A 15,997-nucleotide genomic window follows, 5' to 3' on the forward strand; every position below is an offset into this window, starting at 1 on the left:
GATCTGATTGATATCTGAGCCTTTTGTTTTTGTAAATTTAACGGCTGAAAACTCACAGATTCAGTGTTAATTGTTCAGGTGCATTGCTTGAACAAATCCCAGGCTCCAGCTCATGACTGGAGACATCGCTGGAAAGTATCTGCTTCATTCATTGCTCAGATTTAAACGTGGGAGAATTGGCTGAGAAGCGTAAACAGCTTTTGTATCAATGCAGTGCTGAAACTGTAAGAGAATCTCTGGGCTGCAATATAAAAAAATGTTATGGCGCTTTCTCGCTCTGATAGTTCGCGTTTGTGTTTGTTAAATGCCTATAAAATGATCGGCCGCAAAAAGTGAAAATCTCTCACCATTCCTTGCCTGTTTTACTATGCCTTCCTTCGCACGAACTAACACAAGCCGCAGGAACGTATCTACAGATTCTTCTACACTTCAGCTATTGGATTGTACAAGGCGAGTGAGGGTAAAAGTTATTAACATTTTTGCTCTACATAAAAAAAAAGAGTTCCACACAGATTAACACAAAGATTAACATTCAGGCACGCACACACACACACACACACACACACACACACTTCCATGGCATAGTCAGGCATTTCTGGCATTAAAATTGAGGCAGCTCACTTAACTGGGCAGAAAATTGGGCCACAAATCAGTTTTCCATCCCCCAAACGAAGCGCCGACTTACCAAACGAAACTTGGCCCTTCCCCCCACCCACCCACCCTTGCACCTAATTACCAAATATTATAACCGGGAACTCGTGGTACTGGCATCCCAAGTTTCCTGGTTTTACGCTCACAGTGCACGCGGGAGACAAGAGCTACTTGCACTGCACTGCCAGGGTCTACGGAGAGAGGCGGAAGTGAGGAGCTTCGGAGCCTGAAGGCTGCTGAAGGTTTGAGCGGCGATTACCGCGACTGGGATCAACTTTGTGCTTTTTGTTCTTTTGGCATTGAGCCTAGACAGCCTTGCACTTACTTATGACTGCCTGTGCAAGCTTGGGATCACCAGGATACTTTGACTCCCCCTCTTCCCATAAGGAGAGCTTTGCAGGAGCAGGTGTGGCATTCTCTATGGGCATACTTTTCTATGCCATTATCGTGGGGGAGGAGAAGCAGCACAGGATAGAGGAAAGGAGAGTCAGGCAACATTTAAGGAGGATGTACCCTACAAGATATTACCCACCACGCACCCAAAAAAGAATATACAGGCAACACAAGTCGTATGAAGAGCTTAGTGAGGATCTCTGTGTTAGAAGAGTCAACAGGGGTACTCTGCCACTAATCGAGCACAAATATCTAGGCAGACACTCCCCGTGCAGTACTGAGGGAGTGCTGCACTGTCAGAGATGCCGTCATTCGGAGGCCCCATCTGTCCTCTCAGGTGGATATAGAAGATCCTACAGCACTATTCGATGATGATCAGGGGAGTTCTCCTGGTGTCCTGGCCAATACATATCCCTCAGCCAACATCATTAAAAAAATAGATTATCTATTACATTGGTCATTGCTAGGCAGATGTAGCAAGGTCCGCCCAGACCTGATCTCCGCCCCACACCTTCTTTCAATCTGCGTCACTTAAAAACTGCAACATGATGTACTTCTGGAACTTTTAAAATAACTTACCTTAAGGAGGAAAAAAAAATTGGACCCCTGATTTTTCCTGAAATTAACACTGAAATATCAGTGGTGAAAAATCTGTAATAAAAGCAAAATTGCACTAAAAATGTGAACATTGAAACAAATACTTTAATAACTCCTGCACTAATAGAACATCTCTGCAAAGTAAACTCCAACCTGCGGCCTCCATCATAGCGACTCTCAAAGTAATTTCTAAATAGCTGGAGTTCGATGACTTAAAAGCAGGCATCACAGTTTGGAACACCACAATATTTATTAAGAAATGAGCTGTTACTTTCTACAAAAATGATAATGGAAAAGACAAAACTACACACAATTTAATGAAGAAAGAAACAACTTGCATTTATACAGCCCCTTACACAGCCTCAGCCTGTCCCCAAGTGCTTTACAGCCAAAGAAGTACTTTTTGAAGTGTAATCACTGTTATAATGTAAGCAAACATGGCAGCCAATTTGCACACAGCAAGGTCCCACAAACAGCAATGTGATAATGACCAAATAATCTGTTTTTTAGTGCTGTTGGTTGAGGGATATCGGCCAGGACACCTGTGGGAACTCCCCTGGTCTTCTTCGAAATAGTGCCATGGGATCTTTTACATCCACTGAAAGTCTGCACCTCCGACAGAACAGCACTCCCTCAGTACTGCACTGTACTGGGTGAGTCAGTCGAGATTTTGTGCTCAAGTTTCTGGAGTGGGACTTGAATCAACCTTCTGACTCAGAGGCGAGAGTGCTACCACTGAGCCATGAATGACACAGACACCTTTATCTTAGCCCATAAAAAACGATGGATTTGAATGTAATCTATTATTAGCCTGACATCAGTAATAGGGAAAATGCTAGAATCTATTACTAAGGACAAAGTTACAGAGCACTTAGAAAATCCTAATATGATTAGGCAGAGTCAACATGGTTTGTCGCAAAATCGTGTTTGACAAATCTATTAGAGTTTTTTGAGGGTGTAACTAGCAGGGTAGATAAGGGGGAACCAGTGGATGTCGTATATTTGGATTTTCAAAAGGCATTTGATAAGGTGCCACACAAGAGGTTGTTAAGCAATATAAGGGTTTATGGGATTGGAGCCAATATATTATTGTGGATTGAGGAATGGTTAACGGACAGAAAACAGAGAGTAGGAATAAACGGGTCATTTTCGGGTTGGCAGATTGCAACTAGTGGGGTGCCGCAAGGTTGAGTGCTTGGGTCTCAGCTGTTTACAATCTATATCAGTGACTTAGATGAGGAGACCGAGTGTAATGTATCCAAGTTTGCTGACGATACAAACCTAGGTAAGCTATGAGGAGGAGGCAAAGAGGCTGCAAAGGGATGCAGACTGGTTAAGTGAGTGGGTGAGAAGGTGGCAGATCGAGCATAATGTGGGGAAATGTGAGTTCATTCACTTTAGTAGGAAAAATAGCAAAGCAGAATATTTTTTAAAAGGTGAGAGACTAAGAAATGTTGGTAGTCAGAGGGATTTAAATGTCCTTGTACATAAATCACAGAAAGTTAGCATGCAGGTACAGCAAGCAATTAGGAAGGCAAATGGCATGTTAGCCTTTATTGTAAGGGGGTTGGAGTATAAGAGTAAGGAGGTCTTGCTGCAATTATACAGGGCTCTGTGAGGCCACACCTAGAGTACTATGTACAGTTTTGGTCTCCTTACCTAAGGAAGGATATATTTGCCTTAGAGGGGGTGCAACGAAGGTTCACTAGATTGATTCCTGGGATGAGGGTTGTCCTATGAGGAGAATTTGAGTAGAATGGGCCTATATTCTCTGTAGTTTAGAAGAATGAGAGGTGATCTCATTGAAACGTAAAAAATTCTTAGAGAGCTTGACAGGGTGGATGCGGAGAAACTATTTCCCCTGGTAGAAGAGTCTAGAACTAGAGGTCATATTCTCAAGGTAACGGGTCAGCCATTTAGGACAGAGATGAGGAAAAATTTCTTCACCCAGAGGGTTGTGAATCTTTGGAATTCTCTACCCCAAAGGGCTGTGGATGCTCATTGAGTATATTCAAGACTGAGATCGATGGATATTGGGACACTAAGGGAATCAAGGGATATGGAAATAGGGCGGGAAAGTAGAGTTGAGGTAGAAGATCAGCCATGATCTTATTGAATGGCGGAGCAAGTTTGAGGGGCCGTGTGGCCTACTCCTGCTCCTATTTCTTATGTGATGGGGGTACCAATAGTAAAATGCATTTATGTTTTGTATTCCTGGGATGAATTCCCTTTATCTGCATGGACTGTACTGAATTGTTAGCATTAACACACTCCAGAAACGCAAGGCAGACTGACTTACCTTTCAAATTTTGCATCTGCCTGCATTTTACCATCTCCGCACACATTCAAAGTTCTAAAAACACAAATTATTAAAATTTGCCCCTTCTGGTGTCAGTCGCAAAATAAAAATCTGCATTTACAAATTATAATTATTTTGGAAGGAGGCGCAGTGTAATTTTTTTTTTGAGAAGACCTACAGAGCAAGTTTTATAGTAAACCAAAACAAGGGGGATAACCATAAAATTAGAGCTAGGCCATTCAGGGGTGATGACAGGGAGCACTTCTTCACACAAAGGGTAGTGGAAATCTGGAACTCTCTCCCCCAAAAAGCTGTTGAGGCTGGGGGTCAGTTGAAAACTGAGATGGGCAGATTTTTGTTAGATAAGGATATTAAGCGTTACGGAACCAAGGGTGGATGAAATTAAGATACAGAACAGCCATGATCTAATTGAATGGCGGAACAGGCTCGAGGGGCTGAATGGCCTCCTCCAGTACCTATGTTCCTAACCTTTGGAAAAGGAGTCAGTGGGGAATGTTGCAATTTCTCTATCATAGGGAAAAAAAGAGCACACAGACAGCAAATCATTCCTAAAAAGGACCCAATTTTCCAATATGAACTGCTAGTTTTTCGTATTTGTCAATGAGCCCTGCATGCAGTGATGAAAGTCGCTAGCGTGCTACATCAAATTAAGAGTAGCCACACAGAGACATCATACTGTGTGAAGCTTCAAGGGTACTTTTCATCATAGATTGTCCCTTTGTTACCTGCACTCATTTAAGTTAAGGTTAGTTTTGAATGTCTGCAGTATTTCCTTATGTTTTTGTTGTAAAATGATGGGAGGTGCAGTAAGAATACGGGGGCGGGGGGATGATTAAATAGTCAGCTTCCATTGAAAAAAAAATTCCTGCAGATTTTACGCAAATTTCCTACATAGCTCTAATGGTCTCTATAGTTCCATGAATGAGTTACAAACTCAATTCACTCACTTGGTAGTTCAGGTGATGATCCAATGCACAACTTTACCCACGATCTGGGTTCAACAACATGCTGTGTACCGTACATGCCCGGAACCCTACAAAATGTCAGCATTGGCTCAGTTGGTAGCGCTCTTGCCTCTGAGTCAGAAGGTCGTGGGTTCAAGCCCCACTCCAGGGACTTGAGCACATAATCTAGGCTAGCAATCCCAGTGCAAACTGAGGGAGTGCTGCGCTATCAGGGGTTCCGTCTTTCAGATGAGACGTTAACCCGAGGCCCCGTCTGCACTCTCAGGTAGCCGTAAAAGATCCCATGTCAGTATTTGAAGAAGAGCAGCGGAGTTCTCTCCAGTATCCTGGCCAATATTTATCTCTCAATCAACACCTGAAACAGATTATCTAGTCATTTATCTCATTGCTGTGCCCAAATTTACTGTCGCCGTTCCTACATTACAATTCAAAAGTACTTCATTGGCTGTAAAGCGTTTTGGGACATCCTGAGGTCATGAAAGGCGCTATATAAATGCAAGTTCTTTCTTTCTTACAGTACGGTTCAGTTAGGTTTGAAGGTTTAAAATCTTCACTTCGAATGATCAGAACTCCCACTGTGTTTGGATGTGCCAGAGTAGTGGCCTCCAATTAGTGAATAAAAGTTCTATCACATGAGAGCTTTGATATCCATAAAGGTATCAATCCTGGGATTTATTTTTAAAAAAAAAGTGGTTCATATATTGGAAACCTCTTCATATTAATAGTTGGAGGAAAAAGCCCCATTAATTTTCTTTCAGTTATGAAAATAAAATCACAAAATCTTTGTGTAAAGTTTGAAAATGCTGAACAAGTACATTAAGCAAAATATAGTCACAGCAACAAATAATGCAACTGAGGAGTGAAATTCCTTCCACTGATAATTTCGCAAAAACAAGAGAGTGGATACAAAATGGGAAATCTCATTTAGTTGACACAGGAAAATTTTCGTTAAGATTATCAGCAGGAGGAAGTTTATCCCCAAACTGTGTAATAAATAATGTATCAATGGGTGGAATAACTAACACGGGGAAAGAAAGACACAGCCCCAGTCATGTGGACAGGCTGGAAGTGGCAATGGCTGATCGCTAGCCGCAAATGCTCAATTGATACTGTCTCTTGATGCTGTGATTTTAAAAGTTATTGTATAGCAGTTTAATCTTAAATAATCAATTAAAATTATGACCCATTTTTTCTTAAAAAGGGGTTATCTCATCAAATTAATCCTGGCCCACGATATTTTACATTTGAATCTGATATAGGAATGAGACAATTCAAAGGTGAGAAAAGGCCTCTTATTGTCTACTACCGCAGTCCATCCTCCCTACTATTCCAGTGTCAGCTTGGCTCACCTTGTAGCACTCTTACCTGAGTCAGAAGGTCTTGGGTTCAAGCCACACTTCAAGACTCGACCATAATCTAGGCTAACACTTGAGCGCAGTACTGAAAAAGCTATTGTCGGAAATGCTGTCTTTCAGATAAGATGTTAAAACCAAGGTCTCATTAACTGTTCCAGTGAATGTCTTTGATGCACGGGAACTCTCCGTGTCCTGGTAAACATTTATCCCTCATCCAACATCACCAAAACAGATCATCTGGTCATCTATCTCACCGCTGTTTGTGGGTTGCTATGCACAAATTGGCTTGCCTACTTAACAACAGTAACTGTGCTTCAAAAGTAATCCATTGGTTCTGAAATGCTTTGGGACATCCTGTGGACCTAAAAGCTGCTATTTAAATACAAGATTTTCTTATTCTATCCAAACTCTCCCATTGAAATCCATCTCCTTAACACCCAAACGCTTCCATCAAAATTCATCTCCCTATCACCCAAATTTTCCCAAAGTCAATCCAAGTCACGACCCAAACTTTCCATCAAAGTCTATTCCCCCCACTACCCAAACTCTTCTATCATTATCCAACAGCAGTCTGAAGATCCCTATTTGGTAGATTATTCCAAACTTTTATCATTCTGTGTAAATACATTGTTCCTAATATACATGTTTTAAATCTACTTTTTTTAAAGGAGTTAAATCTCAAAGGATTTGGCCTTCTCAGAGTTGACCTTACATTAAAGACATAGTAGGAAGATTTGCTCTGTTAGCTATGTGTGACATCGTAAAGGAGAGTACGAACAACATGTTTACAATTTCATTACATCCCCCATAGTATTCAATGTTTCATTACAGACCTTCCCTACTGTAAGTGAATTTTCATTACAGACCTTCACCTTCACACAGTATTCAACATTTCACTAGATATTTCCCATTGCATTCAACATTCCTAAATTCAGGGTTATTAACTAATACAAGAAACCAATTTCTGTGCCTTAATTCGATTTCACTCATAGTTCAGGTTTGTTTGTTTCATTATTTTCCAGGTGCAGCTCGAGCCGATTTCTGTACCACTCTCTGAGATTCCACAGATAATAAAGCAGGCAGTGTACGTTAATAATCTTCAGCCCATAAGTCAATGAGCCTCCTTCATTCAGCTGTAGTCCTCTCTTCCTCTGAGAAGAGATTTGCCAGATCCCCCACAGTCAGGACAGAAGCTTCAGATTGCACAATCACCGACTTGTTGTGACTAAAGACCAATTCAGAAAGAAAAATCAGATTAATTAATTTCTAAATAATGGAACAGTTCCAAAATGTGGAAGTATTTTTTTTCTTAAAGAAAGAACTTGCATTTACATAGCGCCTTTTACGACCTCAGAATGCTTTACAGCCAATTAAGTGCTTTTGCAGTGTAGTCACTGTTGTAATGTAGGAAACGCAGCAGCCAATTTGCACACAACAAGCTCCCACAACCACCAATGAAATAAATGACCACATAACCTGTTTTAGGTGTTGGCTGAGGGATAAATATTAGCCAGGACACCAGAGAGAACTTCTTCGAAATAGTGTACTGAGGGAGTGCTGCACTGTCGGAGGTGCCGTCTTTCGGATGAGATGTTAAACCGAGGCCCCATCTGCCCTCTCAAGTCGACGTAAAAGATCCCATGGCATTATTCGAAGATCAGAGGAGTTCTCCTGGTGTCCTGGCCAACGTTTATCCCTCAACCAACATCACTAAAAAAAACAGATTACTGACCTGATTCAGTAGAACCAATATAGACTCCAAGGATGAAGAACACATTAATAAAGCAAGCAATAACCTATCCATTTGATTGGTTTTGACTGTACAAGCTGGAAGCTTCGTTAAAGAAAAAGACTCATTTTAATCTTGCAGCATTTTTCAATGCATTACAAAAATGGAAATATCAACCTTATAATGTGAAAATTGAACTCACCTTTTCTCAGTATTTTTAAGCATACTTTGCATCTTCTCCTCTATTGTCGCTTTAATTAGAAACCGATGAACTATAGTTGGTCTAGAAAGAGACAAGAGAAATGATTATACATCACAAAAAAAATTTAAAGAGCTGCACAGAGACAGCTCCAGTTAAATAGACTTTGGCTTTCTTGAGATAAATGACAGCCATTGATAGTTGCGTCACTTTTCCAGTTCTGATGAGAGGTTGTCGACCTGAAACTTTTACTCTGTTTCTTTCTCCATAGATGCTGCCTTACTTGCTGAGTGTTTCCACCGTTCTCTGTTTTTATTTCACTTTTAGAAAAGAAATTTAACAACAACTTGCATTTATATAGTGCCTTTAATATAATAAAACGTCCCAAGGCGCTTCACAGGAGCGTTATCAAACAAAATTTGACACCGAGACACATAAGGACATATTAGGAGATGCTTGGTCAAAGAAGTAGGTTTTAAGGAGCACCTTAAAGGAGGAGAGGCGCGGAAAGGTTTAGGGAAGGAATTCCAGAGCTTAGGACCTAGGTATCTGAAGGCACGGCCGCCAATGGTGGAGTGATTAAAATCAGGGATGCACAAGAGGCCAGAATTGGAGGAGCGCAGAGATCTTGGAAGGTTGTAGGGCTGGAGGAGATTACAGTGATAGGGAGGGGGTGAGGCAATGGAGGGATTTGAACACAAGGATGAGAATTTTAAAAATCGCTGGACTGGGAGCCAAACCACCCTTGTAGTGTTGGCGGCTCCCCCGACCATGCAAATGATCCCTGTCCCTGAGATTTGGAACGGAGTCTTCGGCCTGGGGATAGGGTGGATGGGCAGGGCTCTGTTCCACAGGGAGTATACACTGTAGATTCACCAGGATGGTACCAGGGTTGGGAAACTATAGTTATGAGGAGTTTTTTCAATATCTGGAACTATTTCCAGTGGAGTAGAGAAGGCTTAGAGAAGGTTTAATAGAGGTTTATAAAATTATGAAAGGTTTTAATAGGAACATAAGAACATAGGCCATTCAACCCCTCAAGCCTGTTCCACCATTCAATTAGATCATGGTTGATCGATGTCTTAACTTCATCTACCTGCCTTCATTCCGTAACCCTTAATATCCTTGCCGAACAAAAGTCTATCAATCTCAGTTTTGAAATTGGCGATTGACCCCCAGCCTCAACAGCTTTTGTGGCGGGGGGCGGGGGGGAGAAGTGTGTTCCAGATTTCCACTCCCCTTTGTATGAAGAAGTGCTTCCTGACATCACCCCTGAACGACCTAGCTCTAATTTTAAGTTTATGCCCCCTTGTTCTGGACTCCCCCACCAGAGGAAAGAGTTTATTTCTATATACCCTATGAAATCCTTTAATCACTTTAAACACCTCATTTAGATCACCCCTTAATCTTCTGCACTCAAGGGAATACAAGCCTAGTTTATGCAATCTGTCCTTATAATTTAACCCTTTTAGCCCTGGTATCATTCTGGTGAATCTGCATTGCACCTCCTCCATTGTATGAGGATTGGGTTGAGTGGTAGTGGTGGGGTGACTAATGGGGAGGTGAGGAAGTGCAGGTGAGTTGAGGATGAGCATTACGTGGGTGTGGGGAGTGATGTGATAGAGTAATGTTGGCAGTGCAGAATGAGTTGGGGGTGCGGGTGATGATGTGGAAGATGGAATGTAGGAGAATCAGTAAGTGTACTCACTTTGGCTGACCTAGTTAGGTCATTGAAGCGCTTCCTGCACTGGCCCCAGGTACGGGAGACGTTGCTGCTGCTGGTCACCTCCTCTGCTACCTCGAGCCAGGCCTTCTTGGTGGCAGAGGCAGGCCACTTCCTCCTGTCCGCTGGGTAGAACAAATCCCTCCTCCTCCTCACCCCATTCAGTAGCACCTGGAGTGAGGCATCGCTAAATCTTGGAGCAGCCTTTCCCCTGTGCTGCTCCACTGTGGTGTGTGGGTGTTTGCTCCAGGAGCAGCCATTGGAGGACTGCCCCTTTAAATAGAGCTCCTCCAGCTGACAGCCTGTGATGCGGGTGCGCAGTCTGCCCACTGCGCAGGTTTCGGATGGCAAACTCGGAAGCCACGTTAAGTGGCTCCAATTGACTTGCGATTGTGTGGAAAACAGACATTTTTTATCGGGCGGGTTAGCCACACGCCCAATCACCCCCCCCCACCCCACTGCCATCCCGCCTCCCCATTAATATCGGGGCCCTAGAGAGGGAGAAGAGAGGACAGGAAAGATTTCTTTACACAGAGGGTTATTGCAACATGGAATGTCAAGGAATTGACCACATAATCTAGGCTGATACTGTAGCGCAGTACTGAGGAAGTGCTGCATTGTCACAGGTGCCGTCCTTTGGGTGAGACATTAAATCGAGGCCACGTCTGCCTGTTTGGGTGGATGTTAAAAAAAAAGAGGCTGATATCAGGGCAGTATACCAAGGTTCTTCTTTAAAAAAATTGAACACAGAGAAGTACTGCACTGAAGTGTCAGCCTAGATTATGTGCTCAAATCCCTGGAGTGTGGGCTTGAACCCACGACCTTCTGACTCAGAGGCGAGAGTGCTTCTAACCAAGACAAACTAACACTTAAATAATCCAATAAAACGATCAGTCAGATTAATGTATTCCACCACTAACACAGAGACTTCAGCAGGATTAATAGATTATTAATATTAATATTCTAATAATGATAGAGATCTTTAAGATTATTGACGGGTTTGATAGGGTGGAAGTAGAGAAGATGTTTCCACATGTAGGGGAGACCAGAACTAGGCCATAAATATAAGATAATCACCAATAAATCCAATAGGGAATTCAGGGGAAACTTCTTTACCTAGAGAGTGGTGAAAATGTGGAACTCGTTACCACAAGGAGTAGTTGAGGCGAATAACATAGATGCTTTTAAGGTAAAGCTAGATAAACACATGAGGGAGAAAGGGGTACATAAGAGCAGAAGAAATAGGAGCAAGAATAGGCCACATGGCTCCTCGAGCCTGCTTCGCCATTCAATCAAATCATGGCTAATATTTGACCTCTACTCCACTTACCTGCCCAATCCCCATATCCCTTTTTTTTTTATTTGTTCATGGGATGTGGGCGTCGCTGGCAAGCCCGGCATTTATTGGCCATCCCTAATTGCCCTTGAGAAGGTGGTGGTGAGCCGCCTTCTTGAACCGCTGCAGTCCGTGTGGTGACGGTTCTCCCACAGTGCTGTTAGGAAGGGAGTTCCAGGATTTTGACCCAGCGACGATGAAGGAACAGCGATATATTTCCAAGTCGGGATGGTGTGTGACTTGGAGGGGAACGTGCAGGTGGTGTTGTTCCCATGTGCCTGCTGCTCTTGTCCTTCTAGGTGGGAGAGGTCGCGGGTTTGGGAGGTGCTGTCGAAGAAGCCTTGGCGAGTTGCTGCAGTGCATCTTGTGGATCGTACACACTGCAGCCACTATGCGCCAGTGGTGAAGGTTGTGAATGTTTAGGGTGGTGGATGGGGTGCCAATCAAGCGGGCTGCTTTATCTTGGATGGTGTCGAGCTTCTTGAGTGTTGTTGGAGCTGCACTCATCCAAGCAAGTGGAGAATATGCCATCACACTCCTGACTTGTGCCTTGTATTTGGTGGAAAGGCTTTGGGGAGTCAGGAGGTGAGTCACTCGCCTCCTGATTCCCCTAGAGTCCAGAAATCTGTCTATCTCAACCTTGAATATACTCAACAACTTAGCATCCACAGCCCTCTGGGGTAGTGAATTCCAAAGATTCACAACCCTCTGAATGAAGAAATTCCTCCTCATCTCAGTCTTAAATGGCCGACTCCTTATCCTGCGACTAAGCCCCCCATTCATGGGAAATAACCTCTCAGCAGCTACCCTGTCAAGCTCCCTCAATCTTATATGGTTCAATGAGATCACCTCTCATCCTTCTAAACTCTAGAGAGTATAGGCCCATTCTACTCAACCTTGCATCAAAGGACAACCCTCTCATCCCAGGAATTAATTTAGTGAACCTTCGCTGTACTGCCTCTAAGGCACAGATAAGGAGACCAAAGCTGTACACACTACTCCAGGTGAGGTCTCACCAAAGCCCTGTACAATTGTAGTAAGACTTCCTTACTCTTGTACTCCCACCCCTTTGCAATAAAAGCCAACATTCCATTTGCTTTCCTAATCGCTTGCTGTACCTGAATGCTAACTGTTCGTGTTTCTTGTACAAGGACATCCAAGTCTCTCTGAACACCAACATTTAATAGTTTCTCACCATTTAAAAAATATTCTGTTTTTCTATTCTTCCTACCGAAGTGAATAACCTCGCATTTCCCCACATTATACTCCATCGTCACCTTCTTGCCGACTCACTTAACCTGTCTACATCCCTTTGCAGACTCTTTGTGTCCTCCTCACAGCTTACTTTCCCACCTAGCTTTGTATCGTCAGCAAACATGGATACATTACACTCGGTCCCTTCATCGAAGTCATTAATATAGATTGTAAATAGCTGAGGTCCAAGCACCAATCCTTGTGGCACCCCACTAGTTACAGCCTGCCAGCCTGAAAATGACCTGTTTATCCCTACTCCCTGTCCGTTAACCAATCCTCTATCCATGTTAATATGTTACCCCCAACCCCATGAGCCCTTATCTTGTGTAACACCTTATCAAATGCCGTTTGAAAATCCAAATACACTACATCCACTGGTTCCCCTTTATCTACCCTGCTAGTTACATCCTCAAAAAACCCTAATAGGTTGGTCAAACACGATTTCCCTTTCATAAAACCATGTTGACTCTGCCTAATCATATTATGATTTTTCTAAGCGCCTTGTTATCACTTCCTTAATAATGGATTCCAGCATTTTCCCGACGACTGATGTCAGGCCAACTGGCCTGTAGTTCCCTGTTTTCTCTCTCCCTCCTTTCTTGAATAGCGGGGTCACATTTGCTACCTTCCAATCCACTGGGATTGTTCTAGAATCTAGGAAATTTTGGAAGATCATAACCAATGCATCCACTATCTCTGCAGCCACCTCTTTAAGAACCCTCAGATATAGGATGTAGAAGATATGCTGATGGGGTTAGATGAAGAGGGACGGGAGGAGGCTCATGTGGAGCATAAACACTAGCGTAGACTAGTTGGGCCAAATTGCCTGTTTTTGTGCTACACATTCTATGTAATTTTGGTTATGTATTTGCATGATACGGATTATTGTACAACAAAAGAATTAGATCAGAAAAATGGATGGATCACATAATTTTTAACTATTACTCACTTGGTTTGTCCAATGCGATGCACTCTCCCAATGGCCTGTAGCTCGTGGGCAAGGTTTAAAATAGGCTCCACCAGCAGCACATACGTAGCTTCAATGATATTTAAACCATTCGATGCTGTATGGAGGGGCAGCAGCAAAATGTTGATCTTGGAATCGTATTTAAAAGCTGACAGATTCTCCTAAAAGATACAATTGTATTTTTGGTTAACTAGGGTGAGGTAGTGGAATCATTTAACAGTTAAATGCTGTGATGGAGCCTGTAGGTTATGTGGATGAACTTATCCCTAGTCATAGCTTTCTAATTGGTAATGCCCAGGTGGAGAGTTTCACACATTCAAGTTTGGTCAAATGAATTTTTCTTTTTGCAAATTTTCTCTGCGCTCTGTTGAAAATGCTGACTCGTGCTGGGCACAGTTCCTTGGACTCGGGGCACCCTCTGGTACCTTGTCCAAGTGGCCATTTATTATATGTGAGCACACTCCTGGTAGTTGCTTGGATTTTTTTTGCATTTGAGCTGGCTAACCAGAGTAGTTCATTTTATAGTTTACTCCTCCCCTCGGGATCCACTTCATGTATCCCCAGGTGTCTTTGACATATAGGCAACACCACTTCCTTTACTGTTCGCTCTGTCTTACCGAAAAAATAATTAAGAATACCTTGGAAGAACTCAACAAACTCAGCAAATAAGAGGGTTTGGGGAAAAGACAAGAAATTGAAACTGTGTAAAACCAGCCCTCGAGAGGGAATGGGGCCATGGAAAACCAGCCCTCGAGAGGGAATGGGGCCATGGAAAACCAGCCCTCGAGAGGGAATGGGGCCATGGAAAACCAGCCCTCGAGAGGGAATGGGGCCATGGAAAACCAGCCCTCGAGAGGGAATGGGGCCATGGAAAACCAGCCCTCGAGAGGGAATGGGGCCATGGAAAACCAGCCCTCGAGAGGGAATGGGGCCATGGAAAACCAGCCCTCGAGAGGGAATGGGGCCATGGAAAACCAGCCCTCGAGAGGGAATGGGGCCATGGAAAACCAGCCCTCGAGAGGGAATGGGGCCGTGTAAAGTCTGCACTGAGGGAATGGAACTGTATAAAGTGAGCCCTTGACCAGAAATGGAACTGTGTAAAACCAGTCCGAGAGGAAACGGGGCCACATAAAAGCAACACAAGAGGGAATGGTTCTCAAGTGTGGCCTAAATTCAGCACATGGAAAAAGGGCCAAATGGCCTCTTGTGCTAAAGCTGTGTTTCTAAATGTAGTAAAACTCCCAATGACAAAAGCTTCCCTTAGTCCTCACTGATCTCCAGTAAAAGGATTGAAACCTTGCTAAGATTATCGTGGGTATGGTAGAGTCGGGCTTATGTTACTGGGCTGGTAATCTAGAGGCCTGGACTAATAATCCAGAGAACATGAGTTTGGATTCAGTTTAAAATGCCTGGAAATAAAAATTTGGGACCGATAAAAGTGACCATAAAGCTATTAGATTGTGGTAAAAACCCAACTGGTTCACTAATGTCCCTTTAGGGAAGGAAACCTGCCATCCTTACTCAGTCTGGGCCTATCATAGAAGTTACAACATGGAAACAGGCCCTTCGGCCCAACATGTCCATGTCACCCTATATGTGACTCCAGTCCCACACCAATGTGGTTGTCCTCTGAAGTGCCCTAGCAAGCCCCTCAGTTGTATCAAATCAGGGCAACTAGGGATGGGCAATAAATGCTGGCCTTGCCAGTGACGAGAATGAATAATAATTTTTAAAAAATTAATCCCCTGTTCAGGTGTACTTTGCTGGGCCCTGTGCAATTTATGTATGCTAGCAATATCCAAATAGCTGAGTCTACCCTTACCTGGAACTTGTGAATTCCATTGATCTGAACAAACTCCATGTTATTGTCCAACAAGGCTTTCCCTATTATATCCAGCACATCCTGCCACTGTAAAAGTAACAGCACAGAATCCAAATTAGACAAGAACAATTCAATGAAACCTTGGTCTGGACAAACAAAATCTTGAGAACGATGAATGTCGCACTATCTAAAATTATCATCTTACAACATTTGGTGCAGTGCCCAGGGACAGACACAACAGGACAGGTCTGAGAGTTTATAGATGCCTACTCAATGTGGCACTGTAGAATTTGCATTTGATAAAAAAGACGTGACAGCTTCCATTGAGAAACAGTATGCATTTATATAGCGCCTTTCATGACCTCAGAATGTCCCAAAACACTTTACAGCCAATGAAGTACTTTTTGAAGTGTAGCCACTGTTGTAATGTAGGAAACGCGGCAGTCAATTTGCGCACAGCAAGATCCCACAAACAGCAATGTGATAATGACCAGATAATCTGTTTTAGTGATGCTGGTTGAGGGATACCAGTCCACTCCACCAGGTTACCGCCCATGTGGTGAAGTTGTATCTTTTTAACCAGGAAGGACATTCCTTTCCTTTGAGCATGAGATGTCCTCAAAAAAGAAAACAAATATGAAGCTGAATGTTTTTCTTGCCCAGCGCTGTCTACAGAGTTGAGCTGT

The 15,997-nt window shown here is 43.1% G+C and overlaps 1 protein-coding gene across 1 annotated transcript in view; it reads right to left on the reverse strand.

Moving 5' to 3' along the window:
- Window positions 1–1,728: 1,728 nt before the first annotated feature.
- shprh (SNF2 histone linker PHD RING helicase) overlaps window positions 1,729–15,997 on the reverse strand; it is a 95,175-nt gene continuing 80,906 nt past the window's right edge. Inside the window, exons 29-32 of the mRNA XM_067984073.1 lie at window positions 15,312–15,398; window positions 13,472–13,650; window positions 8,213–8,293; window positions 1,729–7,506 (exon numbers count right to left, since the gene is read on the reverse strand). Of these exons, the coding sequence (XP_067840174.1) occupies window positions 7,407–7,506; window positions 8,213–8,293; window positions 13,472–13,650; window positions 15,312–15,398 (447 nt within the window). The 3' untranslated portion in view covers window positions 1,729–7,406. The remainder of the gene's footprint in view (window positions 7,507–8,212; window positions 8,294–13,471; window positions 13,651–15,311; window positions 15,399–15,997) is intronic.

Source organism: Heptranchias perlo, chromosome 5 (assembly GCF_035084215.1).
Source record: "Heptranchias perlo isolate sHepPer1 chromosome 5, sHepPer1.hap1, whole genome shotgun sequence".
Taxonomy (NCBI): domain Eukaryota; kingdom Metazoa; phylum Chordata; class Chondrichthyes; order Hexanchiformes; family Hexanchidae; genus Heptranchias; species Heptranchias perlo.